Here is a 23788-nt window from a genome sequence, read left to right on the forward strand (position 1 = left end):
AACACAGAAAACAGAAAAACTCACTCACAAGGAGGAGACAGTTGCAAGGTTTTTATCAATTGCACGGGTAGGATATCAAGGAAGCAGCTTCAAATATTTCTGCCAGGACGACATCGCACTTGGAATACCACTAACTTTGCAGGGCTTGCTCTAAGATGTCTTCATCTACCACCTTTTGAGGAAGAGTCACTTTCAGTGTGACATTCTCTTTCATTGCTTGGCAGATCGTTTCATAAGCATAGTCATTACCTGACCAGCAGCGTCTTGCAACCTGTTAGACAAGAAAATCAGTGAGTGTAAAAATCGTACATTTCTCATGCCACATCCCATCTTATGCAATATTTGTGCAAACACTGGCACCCAATTTCATTACAATATATCTTTCAACTCTGCCAGTTTCTAGTTTCCTTACTGATTTTGGAAGTAAAATTTTTTTTAAATAGCTTCATTTTTTTAAATACTTAATTTTCATGAATATTTGGATGGTCTTGGAACATTTTCATGCAGAAGCATATTGCTGGGCTAATAACATTGGTAGGGCCAAGTACCTTATAAACTTCCCAAAATTCTCTCTTCAAAAACGTGTACTCCATCCCAGTTTGGTAAAAACTAGCAGTTTCTTTAGATAACAGTATGATTTAAACACTTGATGCTTTTTTAGTTGGATAAATGTCTCTCAATGCATTTTCAAAATATGAAATCAAGGTGCCAAATTCTCTGCCAGGATGTATGAATGAAACTCCACAGACAAGCAGGGAACTATAAAACCTCTCTTCCAATAGCAAAGTTCTGCATTTAGGTCTATGTACAAGAAAGGTATCCCAAATGAAAAAACATCATAAATTGACACAAAGGGAATAAGCACTTCCTTGTATACAATGGTTTACAAGTCTCTGCATTATGAATTGCATAGCAGAGTGTGAAATATTCAGGCTCAAAAGTGTTCAAGCAAGAAAATCCTTCGGTTCCAACTTAGCAAAATGTTTACACATTTGATTAATGTAAGGCTAGTAAGAAGTTGCCAGGATCATAGCAATAACAGCTAGAAATGACCTTTCAAGTCAGCAAGTCAATTTCCCTGCCACTCACCTATGATTATTCCTGGCAGTATATTTTCAAAGGTTCACTATAGTGTCTGAATCAAGACCTCTTGATACAAAAATACTGACTTATCTGAACTGAAAAATAAAAACCATCTTGGCCACTTCAGAGATGGAAATTACAGTACTAAACCAAACAGGATCTATCTGGACACTAGTGAAGACAAAAACGCTAATGGTAGCAAGGGCTGTGCAAACTGACACTTCAGTGACAAGCCTTTCAAGATACCTAGATCTAGAATTTAAGAAGATAAAGTGAATGCATATAGTGAGTTTTGCTTACTCCATTGGAAACATCCCAGCTGAGCATCATCTTAGCTCGTTCTTCAGCCTCTGTGGACCCATCCAAAACCAAGCCGAATCCCCCATTGATCACTTCACCCCTGAAAATATGAACATAAGAGAATTCAATCGAAAGAACTGGAGCCAATCCCACAAAACTTACGGGAATGAATTTGTTCAGTTGCACTGGAAGAAGGAAGAAAACAGAAATTATGTTGAATAACAGAAACTAAGTGACCTCTTTTATACTTTAAAAAAAGGGGGGGGGGGGGTGGAACTAGTTTCTGAGCTGCATAAAACCTATTCTACCTTTCATGTAAAGTGCTGCTGGCAGTCAGTATCTCCTCTAAGCAGGAGTGCCAAAAACTAAGCTTATGCTGTGCTTCCTGGGAACCGCACTCTGTACTGGCTCTAGAAACAAGTAAAGAAAGATTAGCACTTCTGATGGACTAGCGAGTTACCTATCTTAGGGTATTTTTGAAGGGTAAGCTGATCGTGTTTGCTACACTAGAGCCTGCCATATACTTAGGTACGTGAGGAGGATTGCGTACTTACTGAAGCAGACAGATGGATCTATTTATATTCTCTCAAGACAAATGAGAGAGCATCTCTAATTTAAAAAGTGTTAACCACTGCTTAATGCACATCTGCCTTGATCATTTCAAAAGTTGTCATTCATTTTGCATGAGATACGTAGATGTTTAAAGACACCAGTGCCAACTTTTCAGGAAGCAGACTTACTGGCAGAAGAGGAACAGAAACATGCTCCAAACTAACAGACTATACTTGGGAGAAATACCAGTCTGGTTTTAAAAGGACAGGGAAAACACAGAAAAACATCTTGTCTCACTTCAAAATCTGGTCTGCTCGAGTTCCTGTTTTGTTGCATATGGTGAATAGTGGAGAATACAGTTTGAAAATTATCTGTTGCTGTAAATCTGTAAGAGACTTCTAGCATTATAACCCAGCATCAGCAGTGTGTGAGATGGGGCATGTTTTACAGCAAAGCAACATGTGGTATGAGAGAATACTAACGAAGGTCCTGGGGGCAGGATTTTGTCCTCAATGTTTTATAGTTAATAGAATGAGTACGTTCACAAAATTTACTTAGAATAACATCGGACATATCCATGAATCAGGCAGGAGTTAGGTGTCCAGAAAAACGTTTCTTATTGAATATTTTCCAGCAGTAACTTGATCTTCTCAAGAAATGGGAAAAATCAAGCTGCACTGGAGCCTCAACAAACTTGAGCTCTGCTTTGTGACACTAGAACACACATTTTTCCCCTTTTCAATGTTATGTTGTTACTTACGCGATTTTAATTCCCTTTCACTAGTTATATACACTACCTGTGTGATAAGTAGAAGCTTACCACATAGCCGAGCAAGGAGCTCAGAGCTCCAGGTCTCACAATCATCCTACCCATTACTGGAACTCCCTCTACTTTGCCATTGTTAGATATACCACTATTACAAATGCAAAAAAAAAAAAAAAACAAAAAAAACCCACAAACAAACCTTCTTTTCAACAGGAAACGTAACTAACAGTTGTCATAAGAGAACATCAGAAGATGAATCACTTTCTTATCTTTAGCAGGAAAATTTGAAACAAAATCCCATTTTAACTGAGATGTTTGAATATCCTAAGCTCTGACATTCAAAATAAAACATTTCTTTTTGATCGACACTCAACACGTTTCAGTTTGGAATTTAATTCCCAGGATCTTCTTACTGTATGAAATCTTTCACTAATGCCGCTCTTGGTCTCATTTTGGGATGAAAACAAGCATCCAAACATTTGTATTTCTTGCAAATTCTACTTTTTGAATGGTTCACATTGTTACTGTCTTCTCCAAAAGAAGTGACCAGATTGGACTACAACATTACAAGTATCACTGCATGAAGACCAGGGCCAGTTACCTCACTACACTCTGCTTCTTCCGCATACAGAGACCAAATTCGCACTAGTCTTTCTTTACTGTCAAAGTATAAGCCTAGAGTACACTTACAAACATCAGTTATGTCATCGCAATGTAATCAGGATCATAGTATGACCACCCCTCAAGGCAGCCTACTGATGATTTCAGACAATAAGAAGATGAGACCTCTGGATTGGTGCTTTATAAAGATTTTTCACATTGACAGATGATGTTCTGTCAGTGGTAGAGATCCCCTCTGTGCACAGCATCCCAAAGAGCATCCTTTGAAGCTCAGGCATCAGCAGTGAGCGTCTGATCTTGCTTGCACTCCATAAATTCGAAGTCTCTCCATCAATTTCCACAGAGTTACCCCAGTGTAAATCAGAATTACTCATCAGAATCTGTCCTACTGTCTAAAAATCACTCATAAATTAGATGCCAACATTTGTTAGGATGGATTTTCTGGCAAAACCTCTCACTTTTAAAGGAGAACTCTCTGCCTTCATTAGCATTGGGTCATATTTTCAGGTAATTAAAGAAACATGTGGCATTTTGACCTAAGCTACCTCCTATAATTTCCAGATGTCTCCTTCTAAGGTGATCAAAGAAAACAAGGCCTCTCTCACAAACAAGATGTCACACTGTCAACAGCTCAGTTCAATTCTTAAATTACTTCTGCTTTTTTGTTACTATAGGTTACCCAGGCTCCATGCTAATATATATTCTCCCGCAAATAAAGAGGCAGCAAGAAATGAATAACATTCATTTGCTGTAATTATAGTCAAGACTATGTTAATCTTAAATCTCTACAACAGCACGTGATGCAGATTCCAGCTAAATATTAATCCTGCTTTTTTTCTGTTTGCCCACCAGCCTATAGTGCAGGATGTCAGAGCAGGTAAAATACATCTCTCTGGTCTCAGAAAGAAGACACAGCGGATCTATCAACAGATCCAGGTGAGCCCAGCCTCTACAAGGAGGACTGGGAACTTGGCACAGTGCAAATGCTATTTCTGAACTCACTGAACAAAAACAGTACAATGGCAACTTCATTTCCTTCTAATCATATGCATGTTTGTTTATAAATATATGTTTATTACTTATAAACTTTCGCATGCTTCACATTTCCAAATCAGCTGACAAGAAGATTTTTATCAGGCACATGGAGATTTTTTACGACGAAGCTGATTTTTTACTTCCCCAGAGAGAAAGCAAAACAGTCCTAAAACCTAAAAGCATCTGTCTTTCAGGCAAAGAAAGTCATTTATAATGGTTGGGGGATGGTTTTGCTTCTTTTCCCACCTTTAAATTATTCTTCTCTTTCTCCTGAGAAGGCAGAGGGACACAGTGCTTTAACTAGCCCGGGTGGTGCCGTGATTAGTTAAACCAAGCAGAACCACCTGTCGTGCCACGGCTTTCGGGGCTCTGCAGACCGCGGCATCTAATGACACGACATTGTTACTGCATCTGAGTCCCAGCATGGAGGCTTATTAAAGCTCGTGCAGAGACAGGACTAATTTTCAGGCTCTGCCTTCTTCACTGAAGCACAGTAATTTAATCACAGAGGGCTAAGACTACTCCTGAGAACAAGGTGAGCAGACACTGTGCCACAATGACAAGTCACTAAGCAGCCATAGGAGCTGGTAAAGAGGGTAATCAAGCTCTACTTTTCCATGGATATTTTGATTTCAGTGAATAGCCACATGCTAGTTTCCCAATTCATTACATAAATGACAGCACCTTTCCTCTGCCTGCAGGGACAACTTCTTTCCAATGATGCAGTTTCACTTAAGCAGCAACAATACAAGTGAAACTGTAGTGCCAGTTTTTCCAGAAGTCAGGGCAGTCTCACCATTGATCCAGTCTGAATTGCTCAGAGGACTAGGAATGTGCAGGAGGGATTGGCTTTATAGAGGCCAGAAAGAGACAGGGAATAAAATCATTTTGATTAAGCATCATTAATGCACAGAACACTCATGGCATAAGCAATTTCTTAAGCTATACCAGTAATTATAAACACCATAAAAACATTCCAAGTATTTTGCACAACAGGTCAAGGAAAGTGTTTTTCTTCTCTTGTATTCCATAAGCAATATTTTAAAAGGTTAAACTCAACTAAAGCCATTCAGACAGATCTAGTCTGCTACCGTCTGGAGTCTGTGACTGCAATGACCAGAGTAAGTAGATATTCTGGTATTTTCCATTCAGAATTACGGAAGTTGTGAATAAAATCCTGACCATTGTGGTTGTTACTACTGAAATCAGTAAAGTCAGATTGTCACTCCATGTGTCTAAGCCCTCAGAAAGCTTTCGTATCCCATTTGTTCGGTTTTGCTCTTGCATACCTTCTATTCAGTAACTACCTCACTGAAAAATCAAAGGAGGTAGAGTACAGGGGAGGGAATTCTCCATCTGACTTGAAGGGTTATATTTCTAGCTCCAGCTCATCCAGATGAGTAATAACTAGGTATCATCAAGTGTCTCTTAGGAAAACATCTGCAACAAGTTCTTTGGTTTGCTGCTGTTGGCATATTCCAGAGCTGGATGAAACAGTGAAGTGAGAGATCACTAGAGTATTTAATAGAGGGTTGTCCTCCTTTTGACTGGCTACACGACAAAATGAAGACATGACAGTAAATGGGAGAGGCTTTGCTGGATTACGCCATAAAGAACAAACAAGAGTTAAAGACTCTGCAGTGTAGCCAGGCTCTTATTTTCCCTAAGTCTGTGCCAAGCCAGAGTAGCCTTTTAGTAGCATACGAATGAGATTAATTTCCCTTTCCATACATGATATTTCTCTCTGCTTCTGAGTCTAGGCATTTATCCTAGTTCTGCATCTTACGTGAAGAAGGTGCTTAATCAAGTCCTTGCTTAACTGTGGTCTTTTATGGTACCATGCAGAAACAAGGGGAGAAAGAAGACCGGGGGGTTTGCTGGCACCTGAGCTGTTTTGTATCAGCAACCCCTCGTTGCACTTTAGCACATGGGCATTTATATTGGGGTCCTAAGGTCACAGATTTAAATACAGCTTAAGGGGAAACCTAAGCATAATCCATCCACTAACACTCTGGCTGTGCATGTGTGAAGACAACTTTAGAAATGGGATCTGTTCAAAAAGACCATGGCAGACTGTCCTTGTTTCGCAAATTAAGTTCTCCAAACTGTGCTGTGGCCAATGTCCAAAACACTTTTTCTTGACATATGGACACTAATTAAGAGAGCCTCATACAACACCACACTTTACCTTATAATGCATCCTTCCAGCCCTTGTCTCCAAACCCATCCTTCCCATCATACTTCTCCAGTCATACACACACCTCCTCTAAAATTCACCTCCTGTCTCTCGTCCCCACACACATACACAGCAGCAATAACTGGATTCAGAGTCCAGCTTTAGAAAAAAAAAGTAAGTTCCTACCAGCCAACTCCACCACCATTGTGCAAGGCAACCCAGGTTGCTCCTCTGAACGCATCTCCTACGAAGTTTTGTACTGCCATGTCTGTGAGGAGAGAAAAGGAGATACCAGGGCTCTGACATGCTGCATTTGTTCTTTTGTTGTTGTGCTGCTCACTTCCTTCCACTGCCACCTTGATTATGGCTGATTGAAGGCAGTGTTGGAAGCAGGGTTTACACACAGCTTCTCTCACATATATAGTAAACATCTCATGTTGAGTGGGGGGGCAAACAGGCAAGAGTTCTTCTCCCATTCTTTCTTTCCTCCCTACACTGCAGGAACCAAACGCTAATTTCACAACATGGCTTATGAGGAGTTTTCTGTATTTGTGATCCAGTTCAAGTAGCTGAAGAACATACCGCTCCTCAGCTGGGAGATAGCTCCTGAGGGTGGAAAGAAATACAATCTTCTCCTTGGGAGTACCTCAGTCGTGGAACAGGCTGGACACATCCACATAGAAGATTTCAAAGTGAGGGGACACTTGGAAAACTACATATCTTGTAGTTCTCAGGAGAGCCTGAGCTGAAGTATTTTCAGATCAGACTAAGGAGTTAATTCAGCCCTGTGCAGAAAACCAGTCTAAAGCTAACGGGTTGCATTTTAGGAACACAGTCACAATGGAAATGATACAAGCTGCCATTCTCTGGACACAGGAATTTTGCCCTCAAAACTGGAACTGCTGAAATCACATGGGATGTTTCTTTTGTTTGAATAAATGAAGAAAAATAAATGTAGGAGCCAAATGTAATTTGACTAATGTTAAATGCCCAATTTCTGCTGAAGTGTTCACTAGAATTTCATGTTCGCAACAACTTGTGCTAAAAGATATACCCAGAGAGGTGGAAAGAGGTACACACAGAGGATAAGAGTAAAATTACCAAAAACACTTGTGCAGATTTAATTCAGGAGCAATAGATTATTTGCTATGCTTTTAACGGCAAAAAATAGGACATAGCAAATGTCCCACTAGTCACATTTGTAGACCTACGGTTGTTACACGTCTGATGGAAAAATGAGTTTACTTGAGCACTAATCTATGTTAAACCCTGTCAAAAGCCCTATTATGGCATCTTTTATCTGGCATTATGTCACTTTAATAACCCAATTATCATAATTACAGTGCTGTCAGGAGGAAATGGGAGAGATTCAAATCCCTATACTCTAAAAATGTACAGATTTCTTCCTCAGCCACTAGCATGATAAGAGTGGAGCTTATACAAGGAGCACAGTAAATAGACCAACAATGTAATAACACTTTGCTCCTTGGTTTCAGTAAAGGTCACTAACTGCGCAAATGTCTGTGCTGAAATACTCTTTGCAATGACCCCTGTTTGACAGGGATCAGACTGAGGTCCTTAATGCAAAACAAAATGAGATAGGCAAAGACTCAAAAATTTCAGTGTGCCAGAGAGGAGCCAATTTGAACTGAAGTAGCTCAAATGTGGCATTAAAACAACGGGAAAGGATCGAGAGAAGAGAGAGGAAGACCTAAGATGTAAGATGTTCTTTAATTACCTCCAGAGGCTCATCTGGTAAAACAGAGTTAGACTTGGTTTCAAAGACCAGTGAAATCAGTGGTCAACAGGATTTGGATAAGCCCATGGAGAAGGCAAATAGTTCATGTAATTCACAAAACTCAAAGAAAAACAGATAACATAGTAAGCAACCGGGTTAGCAGGCCTTGTTTCTGTTTGCCCTCTTCTGAGGGCATTGCCTGGTGTTTACTTATATGGTTAGGCTCTTTGGTGGAGACATCAGTTTGGATTGCTGTTCTCTGTGCAGCTGCACCATTTTCTCACAGCTTGGCAGAAGCAAACATTATTTCAGGCCTCTATCCATCTGGCACATTAGAACCAGCCAACATACTCAGAAAACATTGAAGTGGGACTGATAGGTACTACTAAAAGCCTCATTTCTTCAAGCAGTCCATTTAAGATAGCAGGGAACTTTTCTCCTTAACATTGAGCTGTAATTTGTTTCTATTATGAAATCCCTGTCATAATGGAAGCCATTCAATAGTCTCAGCTACCTCAATCATAATTTCTCCTTCTACGGCAGCTTGCATCCTCCTGTCTGAAGTCACTTTATGATTGTCAGTTCATGGCATGTGAAAACACTACTGGGCTAAAATTATCGTCATCATTTCCACTTATGGATGGAAAATTGAGGAAGATTTAGGCTAAAAACATTTAGTGCTTCATTCATTTTTCACATCTGCAGCCTGATATTTGTTGAGTTTATTTTTTCTGAAGCACCATTTCACAATCTTAAAAGCAGATTCTGGTTAGCTCAGGTCAGGTTTCTTTTGAACAGCAAATGTACATGATTTGCCCACAGTCACACTGAGTGAACAACAAAGTTTGCAATATAATCCAGAACGCCTGACTTCCATTTTTGTGCTTTCACTAGCAAAGTATGTTGTACCTTATGCCCAGAAAAGTTCCTCTCAGAGACTCCAGACTTTTCCCGAGTCCTTGATTTTGCTTTAAGCAAAATGCTGCTATAGATCTGATTTTGTGCATCCCAAGGAAGTACTGCTGTAATTCTGGTCAGATCACCTCTTTGAAAGAGTGAGGGGCAAAATTAAAATCAAACACAAGATGCAGTCCTCTAAGACAGATTGCTCTCCATTTACATTGAAGTAAATCTGGTGCATCTTCACTGAATTTTCGTTGTTCTGAGCCTCTCCTATTTAACTAGCTCTACCGTCATTTCTTTATCTCTTGACAGCTACGTTAAGTTCACAGAAAATCTGATTAATTGGGATTAAAGGGTTGAACAAAAACATTTCAAAATGTTGCATAAAAAATTCTCTTTTAAAGCAATTTTCTTGTTTGCCTGTTCAGACAAGTCTCAGATGCTCTGCTGACCTGCACAAAAGGCGGATCCATCATAAATGTTTGACGTTTCTCTGTAAGGACTGTCAGTCCCGCTCACATCATGGTGATCTCGGCTGAGGACTACCGGAGCCTGCAAAAGCCAAGGACAAGCAAATGGAGTCCTTCATGGACTGTCAATGTTACCACAGATCATATTTTGCTGAATTCATTTTATCTGAAGTCATTTCAAATCTCAGCTTTGTTCCATCTCCTAAACCCCCTAAATCTCCTTCTCTCCCTGCTATTATTTATTAGCAAAGAAATGTTGATATGCTGTTCATGAGTCATCATCATTTCATAGACAGTAACAGGAGGCTGTTTCCATGTCAATGACATCCTCGAACAGGACAGGGAGAAGGAAAGCAGTGTGGCAATTTCATCTGAAGCCTTTCTTTGCTGAAATTTCAAAGACACTTCAGAATGCAAAAAATCTTCATTCACAAGTTGTTCTTTTTCTGAACAACAGCAAACAAATAGCAAATGTTACTGTTTTCATTCTTTTGGAAGACTTCAAGACTAAAAATAAGGCAACAATTAAAATTAGTGATCTCCTGCAGCTCAAACAAGTCCATTCTTGATTTGGAATTTAACTAACAGTGTGAATCTAGACTAGCTGCAGGTCTTACACCAGGCTTCTGTAAGAATAATTCACTCTCTTGGCATGGTTTGGTATAGAATTAGCTGGCTTTGTTTTATGCTGGCAGTGGATTAGAAAATAATTGAAAATAGAAATGAGCATCCAACTTGCAAGAGGCAGAACGGAGATTTGAAGGAATGAAAAAAGTACATAAAATCTGAAGGGCCTGGGAGTCTGACCCTGTCAGTCACAGCTCCATGGGAGTGCTCTGCCTGGTCAGGTTTATTTTTTAAGACTAGCTTGCAGTGGGGTTCGTTTTGAATCCTGAGAAGGTCAACAGCTCAACATTTGAAATATTTTAACAAACTTTTTCTGAGTAACAAAAACACAAGCCTTTCCTAGCTGGAATCCATTCTAAATTTTACTTGAATTTGCCCCTTTTGATATGGCAATTATTGTGGTTTGGCTATAAAAGAGATTGAGGTGAGTAAACATGCCTAGGTCTGCTGCTGCTGTATACACACAGCCGGGACGCTGATGAAGACTGTTTAAAAGCAGGTATCACAATCTTTCAAAAGTTTTACTATCCAGAGAAGGAAAGGGTTTTGAATTAAATCACTAGATGTAATAATATGGCTGAAATCAAGGGATTAAGGGTAAGAAACACCGGGCGGTGGCATGGCCTCTTGTTATGCGTGATGTCTGGGCACTGCTAAGGAGTTTGAGACCCTATCTTGTGTTTTCAGCAGGTCACAGTGTGGTGCATTGTACTTGTAGTTGCTCAGACATAGAATAAGGCAAATTTCCAACATGAAATAAAGGGTAATGTATTTCAGTTTCTAAACCTGTCTCTTCCTTTACACAACACAATACTGGTTACATACAGAGGAGGACTGACCTCTAACATATTTTAACAGAATGGTCCCATGTAAATGGCAGGCATTTCTCCTCTTATTGATTGAAGCTTTCTCCTTTCCCACCTGCCACCCTAGTCTCAGATACTAAACACAATTACTGGACCATATCAAGAGGAAAAAGGCAAACCTTAATCCTTCCTTCGGAAATCGCTCGATTAATAGCCATGGCTATAGACACACGACCCCTCTGATCAGAATATAAGATTCTAGCTTGAGAGCCAACAACCTGCAAAATAAAAAAAAAACAGAGTGACAAGGTTCTCTGTGCAACTGGCTTATCTTCAGGCCCCAGATAGATACAGTCACAGGATTGCCTCCTTCTGTAGGAGAAAGCACAGATTATTCATTCATCAACATCCAGCTTCCAGAAAATAGAAATTAAAGCCCCTCTTTGAACTGAGTTTTATCTCCACTTGCACAAACAGTGAGATGTATTTCTGTATTTAGCCGCTACTGTCCAATAAATCCCATTTTTTAAATCAACCTGATTGCTAGACTATAATCCCCCTATCAACAAACCCCTTATCAACATCTGAGAAGCAGAGGTTTGGAGCTGGTGATGGTGGGCTGGAAGGGAAGAGAAATACAGAGACAAAGAATGTCAAAGAACATCTGTCCTGCACAGCTATGCTCCTCTCCAGCCTTTACTCCACAGACCAGTCTGGTTTCCAGATGAGGAGAGCACATGTAAGCCCTTCAGTATTACCAGTTAGCTTCACAGTGAGAGCCTGCCCTAAAAGAAAAACAAAGGATGTTTCATGCCATCCTGCTTCCTATAATACACTATGCCTATTTTGAAAGGGGAACTGAGAACTGCAGGCGTAATGAGGTTGGGCCAAATGAAGGACATTTTGAATGGTGCTGAAAGGTAGTTACCAATCAGGTGGAGAATGAATCACTAGCCTCTTTCACTCCAGATATGAGACTACAGCTTGCTGTATTATTTTAACATTTCCAGATGAAGAGGTGAAGGGAAAACTGCTTCAGCTCATCCTAAACCCCTGCTGTGGAGAGATGTTTAGTTATGAACCCTGGTATTTACAGACAGTGTTTTCATTCATACACATTCCTACTTTTCACTCCAGCATTTGAAACTGTTCTGGACCAGAAATGAAACTGTTCTGGACCACTTGTGCTGAAGGAGGTTGTGCACTTACCAAGCTGTGCCTGCCAGCTTCCCGAATCCAGCGGATGTTGTCATGGTACTGCTGCTTCACAGATGTGCTCACTTGCAAGAGAAAGCAAGGAAAAAAATAGGTTTTGAAAATGAATGCAATATGCTCTAAATTAAATTAAATTCATCTGACAGCACTAGCAAGTCATATTCTGCTCTGAGATACAAGCACGCATATATGAAGTGCTGTATAGTCCTCTTCGCAGCCAATGCAGTAATTGGTAAAATATATTTAGAGGAAGGTATGAGATGTTGTGCAGGAGGCAGTTAGAATGATAGCTCTCATTCAGATCTTTAGCAAACTAAATTAAAACTTGAAATATGGGCTGCACATACTGCTCATTTTCAGTGACCTGGCTTGCTGCCTACTAGATGCCCAAACCCTTTCTGAGCCTTTACTAAATTAATAACTTCAGCGAACTCCATGATATTGGGTACCACAGCCCAGTGTTGCATCAGGGATTAAATAACTCTTCTGAACATCTGTCAGAATTTCCCAGAAGCAGCTGGTAATATATACTTGAGAATAAGTTACATCTGTGCTTGGGGTATAGATTTCTAGGACCGCAATTGCCCTGTACTGAATTGCTCATGTGAACGTTCTTATCCCAAGATAAACCCAAAGTCACGTATATCCTACAAACTGAGGTACATTGCCTCACGTTACTGCAGAGCACAAACTGCATGGAAAAACTTCTTATGGGTTAGCAACTGTGTGTAAATCCACCCTACACCTTGTCTAGACATGTATGTTATCTGAGAATTGAATACAACATCTTGAATTACCCTCCAGCTTCTCCTCTCATTTATACCTGTGCAATTCCATCTCAATCAACCAAACCAAAGAGGACAAAGAACAAAGATATTTGAAGTGAAAGACAGGCAAATATGGCACATATCAGTCAGATACATGGCAACATCAGTAACCAGCTGCTTCCAAAGGCATGACACCGTCTGCAGCGAGTAACAAAAGGGAGAGGGAGTGTAGAACAGCACAGAAGCATCGTCTTATTATCTTAATCTGGGGGGCTTTTACAGTTATGCCTTTCCACAAAGGGTGCGTGTGAGCTCAGCTGAGGTTACGGTGGCTTAGGAAGTCACTCACTGTAGGCACAGTTATGGGCAAAGTTTGGTCTAGAGTTATGTTGCATCACTTTGGCCTGAGAGACACAGGCAGCCACCAGGACTCAGCTGGCATGTGGCAGCATGCTAAGCCACAGTGAGTTGCTTGTGCACTGGAGCTCCAAATCATAATCATTTCTGCAGATGCCAAGATAGCATGTCTCCTACCTCTTCCTAGCTCTCACCCATTTTCAAGTCAGATTATAATGTACAAATGACTTGCATTTGAAAGTCAAACTGGAGTAACTGCACACTGAAAACTTGAAACTGGCCAGGTAACTGAGCAGTGTTTAGACTGCTATCTTTCCATTTAGGCAATATGACAGCAAATATGCATGTAAAACTAGAACTACTCCGGGTTAAACATATCATTAAAGAGAAATACAAAATACATTAATTCTTGCAGAGGCAGGCCTTCCACACAGTTTTAACAATCCTAAAAGGACCTGTCAGGGCTTTATGGGTTGGTTCCAAATAAGAGCTTCTAAACACTGCAATGAGGATTAACGTGTCAGCTCTTAGACTCGCAGGGAGTGAAAGACGAAACATCTGCTTGTGCTGTCCTAGTAGGATTGTGCTGCCATTCAGAATTTTCAAGGAAACATCTTCTAGAATGTAACGGGTAGTACTCATTTAGGTTATTACAGACATTTTGTGAGAGTTTACAGGTGTTACTCTAGAAAACCAAATAGTGAAAGAGTTCCTTTCTACCACATTTATAAGCCATCTCAGAATACTTATCACGTTTAATACCTCACTGTGCATGGACTTATAGAAGAGATCCATCTGTTAATTCTATAGATCATCCCCAGAAGGGTAGCCAGATGAGCAAACTGCCTACACAGACCTAGCTCCACACAGCACATCTGTCTCTCCCAGACAGCTCCAGTAACAGTCATTCTCTGTCCTAAGCTGTGGTGTTGACCACCAGGTTGGTTTTCATCTGTTAGCCCTGGGGAAGTAAGAATCCTCCCTTTTATTTAGACCTTCCTGCAGCTGAAAATCTTACAGCTTTTTCTAGAAAGAGCTTAACTTTAGATTAGCTCCATGTGTTTCATTTGCTAAACTGCTGCCAGCCCTCAATCCAACACCCCAAAAGGAATCCCTTCCTAAATCAGGCAAGGCTACTGTGTTGCTTCTGGAATTTCATGGGCTCCTGTGCTTTTTTAGGCTTTAAAAAAATACTAGAAGACATTGTGTATGCACAGGAACAGTCTTCATTAACACAGAGATTACTTCCCTTTTGCTCTTGGGAGATATGTGTTGCTGTTAACAGCTCAGCCTTCAAGCTGCCAGAGAGGTAGTAAATCCAAGTTGCACTTCAGCCATCAGTGCTGCATCTCTTGCACAAATGCTAATTTAAAGCTGAGGTGCCTTGGAATTGGAAGCAAATAAAACTATATAGGATTTTTTTTCAGTTTGTGAGGTTTAAACATAAAAATTCATCTCCCCAAAAGAGGAAGAATGCTTAACATTGAGTTCAAGGCCAGGTCAAAAGTTTAGACTTTGAATACAATAGACTTCAGCTCTGTGGAGTTTTCTTTCAACCATCACAACCAATTCTTTTATAAAATTCAAATGCAGGCTCAGATTTTAGATACATATGTATATGAGTATATCCAGACCCTGGAATTTGGTCCAAGCCCACGTCCCACAGGGACCGGACAGCAAGTGTAACAGTTAAGAACGTGAACCCATGAATGGCTGTTTATTTTCTGGCCAAATTCTGTTTTCATTTCTCTTTGAAATCCTATTCCCATTGTCCTGCCAAATACAACAGCAAATCCAATAATAGCATTGCTAGCATTGCCCTTAAGCCTGTTTTCACCTGTTGGGATTTTAAAATGCCATTTTAAAATTTGAATTAAGAATATACATGCAAGAGTTCAATTTTTATTTTATTTATTTTTTTAATGTGGAAGAGAATTCTCTCCTCAGCTTTACATTAACATCCGTATAAACACCCACATACTATTGAACACACAGTAACTGATCCATTTCTGAGTCTTGCAATGCAACCATCCAAAGGTCATGCATCAGTTCAGTCTTGAGAGATGACTGGTGATTTCAGTACACGGCAGAAAAATAGCTACATTATTTTTTAAAGAAACTACAGTATTTTGATATGGAAGAGTGAAAGTGTAATTCCTAGATACTAGAGCAGTATACACAACCATGAATCCCAAATTGGTTCCACAAATGGCAGAATCAGCTGTCACTTTGTTAACAAATAGCAAAAAACTTTTAGATCTCAAAATTGTAATCCCAAATAAATGACACTGGATGGAGCACCAAGCCCATGAAATCTGGCTTTCATGCCACCGATCTGCTTACTAACCTCTTACAAACCTCTGTAGATTCCCATACCTCATTCCCCTGAGAGACAGGGGCAAAACAATTTGACTCCATTATGAAGCTCTTGTAGGCCAAATGAAAGATACTGTTTGCCTTAAATTTTCAAGGTGACAGAGTGCAGGAAAATCTTTAACAAATGAAGAGAAATGCTCTTAGCCCAAACTGAAACAATAGTTTTGGGATCGATAACCTCTCTACATGGTGTTTTTACATCTTACCTACTGGTTACACTCCTTATAGGAGTTTGGGGAAGAGTGAGATCTCCTGCTCACATGGAACAAGCAAGAGACTGCTTTCTATGGTTTCAGCCAAAAGCCATCACATGTTGCACAACTCAGTTCCCTTTTGTTCCCAAAACACTCCCAGTGATGGAGGCATGGGATGTTTGTTGCCTTACCTCCCTGACGAATGGAGTCCTCCAACACAGACATGGCAATTGAGTCAGTGGTAGCAAGATCCTGTGGGTCACCTGAGGTACAAACCCAGCGGAATGGCCCAAATCCCAGGGAAAAAATGTCCCTGGGAAGAGAACATGTTTCATTAACAGATGGTTGAAATTCTTTCTTTATTTATCCTGGCTGCTAGCAGTGCTTTTCTTTCATTAGCTGGAGACGGAAGAATTTCAAACATTTTCAATGAACTAATCTAAACAGAAGCATCAGGAGCCATTAACTAATTAAACAGTGCTGTTTCCTGCAGCCATTGACTGGCGTGTAAAAATACAGTCAGACAAAAATTTTGATAGAAATGTTGGACAGTTCAATCAAACAGGTGCACCATCAGATGAATTGCAATTTTGTTTTCTGTTTCATAAAATTTACTATACCTGTTGCCTGGTCTTTTCCTCCTTAAGCCAGGCTAACTCAGAGTACATCTATGCTATCAGACTATTGTAGGTTTGAGAAAGTGCCTGAGTCCAGACTCATCTGTTGTCCACATTGTTTACACACAAGAGTAAGACACACCTCATTTGAGCTTCAGAGAATCTGGTGGGTGCCTTACTCTACATTCAAGCTTTTATTCACATGCAAGCTAAGCATGAGTCAGAAGGTGGTATAACCAAGTCTTTCAGTGGATGTCCTAAGCTCAGGTCTTTCTGAAAGTAGTGCATGGACAGCTTGAGTGAGGAGTGCAGTTGGTGACACAGGCAGAAAAGAGTCTTATTTCAGATGTGTTTTGAGTTTGGTGCAGACAGGCTCCAATGATTTGAAATTATGCTCTACTGCTCTGAAGAGACAAGCTCTTCAATTTAAGCTCTTAGAGGTGAATTTGCAGATAGTTACAGTTTGAGGCAGCAAGTTGGCTATTTTCTTGAGAAGAGCTGCTTAAGGAAAATTGATGAAACAAAAGAGAAAATGCAACTATTCATGTAAAGGAATAAAGAGTTTTGTTTTGGCAATGTTTTAGCTTACTGTTCAGACATCTGGTATCTGTTTTCATAAGGCTTTTTAATCCTCAAAAGGATAAAGCTTTTACACCAAGTTAACAAGACTTGTCATGCCTTTCACCACAAATTATTAGCAAAACACCTCTGCTATCAGAGTCTTATACTAGTCACGCACAACATGTCCCTCCAGATCTGGCACTTCTTTTCATTGTAGCTCTACTGAAACCAATAGAAAATACAAGTATGATGCTTATAGGACATCCTCCTAAGCTGCACTGGGCACTTCTCCAAAGCAGAGGAAAATTAGACTAACTCTGACATAACACCTGTAAGATCAAATTTCCTACTGCTGTAGTTGAGTCCTTTTCATTGTATACACTACACTGCCAGATTTTCACTAAGTGAAGTCTCCAATAGCCATAAAGCATTAGAGTACTTTAGTCCAAGATCTACCCAACATACCCCATGATATGCTGAACGTAGGAAGGATATCTGAATTCTGTTTTATTGGCTCCTTTTTTCTCAACATCAGCACCTATAAAAGGATTTTAGAGTCATCAGTGACTTGACGATGAAGAAAAAAATATTAAATGTATAACCAGACTGCACCTGGGTTCCCATGAAGGCCTTCCCTCAGCCACAGAGGAAGTAAGGGACCCCAGAGAACAGTGATAGAACAAGAGGGACTAAAGAGTTGGCATAACACTCTGACCAACCCTATCCTACCAGAGAATAGGGATGGAAAGAAGTATTCAAAATTGCTCTTGTTCCCACCTAAGAACTCCAGAATCTACTCACCAGCCCTTCGAGCTTCCAAGAGAAACGCATTGCCATAATCCCAAAAAAACATGCCCTTATCAGCTAGTCTGTTAATAGCAGCCACGTGTCTCCTCAGACTGAAATAAAGAATGAAACCATTATTCCTGATTGATTAAATATCAAAGAGAATCATATCATGAGCTCACTAAAGGCAGGGAAGCAGTGTGGAGACAGATGGAACTAAAAAAAACAAAAAACAAAAAAACAAACAGACATAAACCCATAAGATATATAAGATATTTTCGATCTCTGTAGCACCTGTTATCCCCAAATCTTCAACTGGTTCATAGCCATTGTAATTAACAATTAATTAACAGTGAAGGGTCATATCTTTCAGCAAAGAAGTGCAGCCAGATCTGAGGACTGAAAGTAGTAACAGCTTATAAAAACATGCAAAAGAATTCAAAGAGTTCAGAGAGAAAGCCTGCAAAGACAGAAACATTTAAAATGGCCAGACATCACTGCTTTGGCCTCTCCCTTGGCAAGAACAGCCCAGTTTTCCCTTTGCTTCCAATAGTGGATTATACCCCAAGACTATCCTCTCTGATACCTTTCTCACTTAGTAATATCCAATTCTAATCTCAATGCATAGTTGCATATGGAGTTGTACATGCATAGGTGTAACCTTTGGAACTCTAAAAAGGTAAATCAATGCCTAACAAATTAAATTGTGCTTGTTCAGGTCATACCAGACTCTTACAAATGAGTCCTTCCAAGAAATTTACCTGTTACCTTTGTCTTAGAGTAGTACATATAATACAGACTTGGGAAACTGGAAAGGTCTTTGTAGGTTCATAATCCAAAATCAAATAGATTACACGCCCATGTTTTAGCTTCTACTAGAAAATAGCTCTCCAGTGAGAATATTTAAGGTGAACAATAACAGAGTCATAATGTCTCAAAAGTACCAGCTGAGAACAACAGTACAGTCTGACGCCTCTATACCACAGTTCTTTATTTATAGATAAATTATACTAAATTTTTCCCTTTATAACATCCAATTCTAATTTCACTGGCAAACTTGTAAATCAGGAGTAGCTCCCTGAACTTAAACAGAACTTAGTTACAGTTTCAGAAAGCTGGGAGGACTCATTGGGAAAATTTGTTCCCTTGTTATATCCTTCCATAAAAAACTATCACCGGCCACAGATGGAAGTGTGGTAGGCTACATGGATTCCTGGCTTACCAATTGCTGTTTTATGCCTTAGTCAGTGAACCTAAACCAACTGTTAGTCTACACGGAATTGTATTTATTGCCCTGGATGTTTAAAACTTAATGCAATTTAGGAATATTTAGAAGTGAAATAAATCATAAATCATTCAGGCCTCTGGATTTTGTATTCTAGTGATGACTCCTAAAATGGTGGGTAGGTGACTCGTCTGCCAGACTTTGTGTAACAACTGTGTAAGTACAAGTCAGTAGTTACTAGTGTTACTGGTACAATATCTCTACCCCAGCTTTCTACTGAAGGGCAGTATCTTATACTTAATACAGTGAAACTTCTTGTGAAAAAGACAAAGATCCAATCACTTGCAGAGCAACAAAATTTAAAGGTTAAAGCATGCATCAACAAAACATTTACCTCTCTTGTACCATGGTCCGGAACTTCCCTGGATTGGTGGACAGGAGCTGCTTTGCCTCCTCAAAGCCAAGCTGGACTGGATAATATCCCCCACTGAATGGGTTATGACACGAAGTTTGGTCAGACCCCAGATCAACTAGCAGCTCTCCTGTTGTGTCCAGCTCATACACTAGCCTCTCCCTAGAGGGAAGGGAAGAGAATGAATGAAATGTTTGAACAAAAGCTGTTATCTCACATTGAAGCTCCTCTTTCAGGTGAACACCTTCCATCTAAAGAAGTTGTTTATAAAGGTATGCCCTTGGCAAGCTGTCTTTTAGCATGCAGGAAGTGGGAAACTAAAAGTTGCATGCAAATCTTCGTCACCATATACTTCACATTTCCCTGCACAGGAATGCCAACAGGTAAGTCAAATGCCAGTATGATGTATCAGTCATATATTGATCAGTTTCAACCCTTGGTGTATGGTGTAACAGCAAGGTTTACCATTGGGTAAAGCCACAAGAGTGCTAGAATTTACATCCCTTATTTGATTGTTTTTATTCAATCGATGCCTCAATACTCCTATTCTTCACTGAAGTCAAAGACATTTTCTGGCTAACCAAATAGCAAAAGCTTAGGAGATGGAGAAATTCCCTCTTTATCCGAGGACGAATCTTAGTGATTTCTTTCCCTAAGAGATTCACTGTTCCATGAGGAAAGATGATGCATTTCCCATGCAACTGGAAACTGGGACACAAGGATGAAAATCCCTCTTTTTACAATACAGTTTTTCATGAATATCTAGAGTCATGAACTCAGCACTACATTTAACGTTGCTTCTATTCCAAGTCTGGGAACTAATCCCGGGTTGACTTAACAAGCAAGAACATTAGTATGTCCATATATACTACTTACCACAGATCTACTACATTCCCATGGTAACCCAAACTAAGGGCAATTTTATTCTTTCTTGCATCTCTAGAATAGAGTTTAAAAAAGACAGGTTGATGAAAAAGTACCTCATGTAATTCTATCTCACAACATACAAATTGCAAACAAAACTCTGTATGTTGTTTCCAACACTAATCTAGGCAATAAAACTTTTGACCTTTATGTAGCTTGACTGTTCAACTGTAACATTATTTGTAATCACTATATGCATAATCATGAAAAAATGAAGACATTTAACATATAATATAAACTATATGAAGCACTGGTAATGGCAAGTTGTAAGCATTGGTAATCACTAACAAGGAAAGCTGCTGTTTGGAAGGATAGATACACATTCGAAAGCAGACCTGGGGTAAGAGGAGGTGTCCTTCAATCCCTCCCTCTTTGCATACTAAAATAGCACAATGCAGTAAGATGTAAAGCAAGGATTAGGGAGTAGACATAAAGTGACTGAATGTTACAAATCATACCTAAGACGAGCAATGCAATGGTCCAGGTTGTTAGAGATTTCCATGAGCCAGCCCTGCTTGTAACGTTTCAAAAGCGCTGCTTCATCAACCTAAGACAAATAACAGAGGATCTTAAAACTCCTGTTTCTCCCATTGAGTCCCTTTTACCTTTTATTTCTTTTCTTTTTTTTTTTTTTTTAATAAGAAAGTAGCAAGTGAGTGAAAGGAATAGCCCTACGTTGGCCTTAAGATGAAGTGATTGTCCAAGTACTTCTTTTCCATCTTTGATATTTACCAATCCCATTCTCTATTATTTCAGGCTAGAAGTAGGAAAAAACCTGACCTATTACTTCCTAAATATATTTTACAAACCAGAAATTCTCATTAAAATTATGCAAGAGGTAATATATTTACATGAATTTTAAATGATCTTTAATGTTTGTTTTGATGATTTTCATTGAAAATTGTAAACTTTTTTTTTTTTTTTTAAATAACTCAGACTTTTCTGCCAGACTGCCCAGGACAAAAGAATAGTTTGCTTTTGACCCTCACTTTTGTACTTTGACTGCTGGTTGAAAATCTCAACCAAATATGGGAAAGAAAAGAAGAAAGTATTTTCTTGTCCCAGCTGACTGGTGCCTCTGTGAAAAATGGAATGGATCAAAACAAAACTACGTCTTCAATCCCCTCTTGCTTTGAACTTTGAAGCTCCAAACAAGCTCAATCCCAAATTGGTACTCTTCTGGAACCAGTTTGTGTGTATGCACCAGAGACAGCAGGATAAAAATATAAATGGATAGACAAACTGTGGAGGCTTTGGCACAGATTCCATATTAATGATTCAATGCACAAACTTGTACATCATTAAGACATTTATAATGAGTTATCAGTGGCATAAAGCAAGTGGCAAAATTAATTCAAGCCAATTTTCTGTGGTGGCAACTGATTTAGACACCCAGAGTGTTATGGGTGCACAAGAATGCATAACCTGAATATCTTACAATATTACATTAAAGCATTTTTACTTCTCTATAATCCACCCCCATCATTTCCATTTCATTATTTCTCATTAACAAAGTATTTATATGTAAATTAAATAAGTTCTGTATTCAGGAGTTGCTTGAACACCAGGAAACCTTTTCTTCCCCAATTATTCTTAGCATGAGAAACCTTCCATCATTTCCCACATCAGTAATAAAGACTATCCTTCCAAAACCCCAGATTATGATAATAGCAGTGTCACTACCAATAGAATTATTCAACAAAAAGTCAGGTGCCGTGGGGGACAGCTGCTTTGGGAATTATTTAAATCATCACAGGGGAAAAGGATATTAAATGGTCCGTATGAATTACAGGAATGGGGTTCATTTAAAGCTCTGCATAATACAGATCAGATCTATTTAAGTCTGTTACCACATCTTATATACTTTATTTCAGACCTCTCTGACAGTCTTGGAAAGTCTTTCAGACTTGCTGGCACACTCAAAGCTAGCTTCCTTTGAACCATCTTTTCAAATATGGGATCTTTTTTAAAAAACACATTTTAAAAATTGCACAAACATGATGAGCTAATGTCACCTCCAGTGTAACCCTAGAGAGCTTAGCACAGCTCAGAGGAGATCATCTGGCCCTCCACACAGCTATTTCATAAAATTACAATCTGCTTCATGTCAAACAGAAGAGGTAAAAGACTTGCACCATTAATCCCTTCTGTCTGAGCTTCGGAAGCCCTGGCTGACAAAATGACATCTCTTGCACAATTCATCAATGCCATTTGCATAAATAGTTCCTTAAATAAATAATATGTACATATATATAGCTATCCACATGTGCTCCTGAGACTCATTTCCGACAAGGATCATCTCACAGGAGATAAAAACCAGGCGATATTCAGTCTCCTGAACAAAATCATCTGCAGCCGTGGAGATGAAAAGGACAAAGGACTGCTTTGAATAGCATTCACTGAAATCTCTCCTTTTGTATTCTAGCATTTGAAAGTTCATGATGACAGAGTCAAAGTCTGAACAAGATAATTTATTCAATAATAATTTATTCAATAGTAAATTTGATCTTCATGGACTACCTGATGAGATCTCAAACACACGCAAAATTCACGTTGTGCTAAAAAAATATTTTTGCACCATCATTACAAAATAGATGAAATCCTAACTTTCCATGAGTAAGACTTCTGCTAGCCAGAGTGGGACAGATTTTCTGCATGCCACGTAAGCAGTCTGACCCATTATGTTTTGAACTTACAATTATTACAGGTTAGATTGCAATATTCTTACCCTTTTGATTGCAGCAAGTGGCATGTCCATAGCAGAGGTCTGCCAGCTAATTCTTTTTATAAGCTACTTTGGCTGAGAAAGCTAAACTCACACTCTAGTCTGCTCTGAAGATTTTTTCTCAAAATCTTTCTTCCTCTGGAGCAGTAGCAAGAGCTGATTACCTACCAATCAAAGAGCTCAATGCATTTTGGTCAGCTCTTATATCTGTTAAGAACGTTTCCCCAGTGTACTGAATTCAAAGGTTGTCATGAAGAAGGAAATGCATGGAAGGGTTTATTACTTCCCAATAGTCGCTATCATTAAAGAAATTCACTACCATTTTCACAGAATTGCAGAGCAACATTTTCAGTTAAAAACTGTTGCAATGATTTTATAGTCCATTCTTCTGATTTGTTAGAACAGAATTCTGTGATAAGCATAATAGCTGAAAAATGCAAGTATTAGGAGTTACGTTACTTTCTTTATATAAAAATCTATTTTACTTGAAAACTATACATATGAATACTTATCAAGATCTTGTTCAGGTTCAGCATCAGATATAGGATACTT

At 39.3% G+C, this 23788-nt stretch overlaps 1 protein-coding gene across 4 annotated transcripts in view; it reads right to left on the reverse strand.

The window, feature by feature from the left end:
* Window positions 1-36: 36 nt before the first annotated feature.
* UROC1 (urocanate hydratase 1) overlaps window positions 37-23788 on the reverse strand; it is a 39240-nt gene continuing 15488 nt past the window's right edge. For 3 of the 4 annotated variants that reach the window (XM_083796183.1, XM_083796182.1, XM_083796185.1), the window contains 12 exons: window positions 20970-21058; window positions 20464-20526; window positions 19570-19749; window positions 17966-18063; window positions 17630-17702; window positions 16178-16299; window positions 12287-12357; window positions 11257-11355; window positions 9627-9726; window positions 6720-6801; window positions 1384-1483; window positions 37-271 (listed from right to left, as the gene is read on the reverse strand). In XM_083796183.1, coding sequence (XP_083652309.1) covers window positions 131-271; window positions 1384-1483; window positions 6720-6801; window positions 9627-9726; window positions 11257-11355; window positions 12287-12357; window positions 16178-16299; window positions 17630-17702; window positions 17966-18063; window positions 19570-19749; window positions 20464-20526; window positions 20970-21058 — 1218 coding nt within the window. In that variant the 3' untranslated portion in view covers window positions 37-130. The remainder of the gene's footprint in view (window positions 272-1383; window positions 1484-6719; window positions 6802-9626; window positions 9727-11256; window positions 11356-12286; window positions 12358-16177; window positions 16300-17629; window positions 17703-17965; window positions 18064-19569; window positions 19750-20463; window positions 20527-20969; window positions 21059-23788) is intronic. The other variant, XM_083796184.1, reaches the window with a different exon arrangement.

Source organism: Anser anser (assembly GCF_964211835.1).
Source record: "Anser anser genome assembly, chromosome: 12".
NCBI lineage: Eukaryota > Metazoa > Chordata > Aves > Anseriformes > Anatidae > Anser > Anser anser.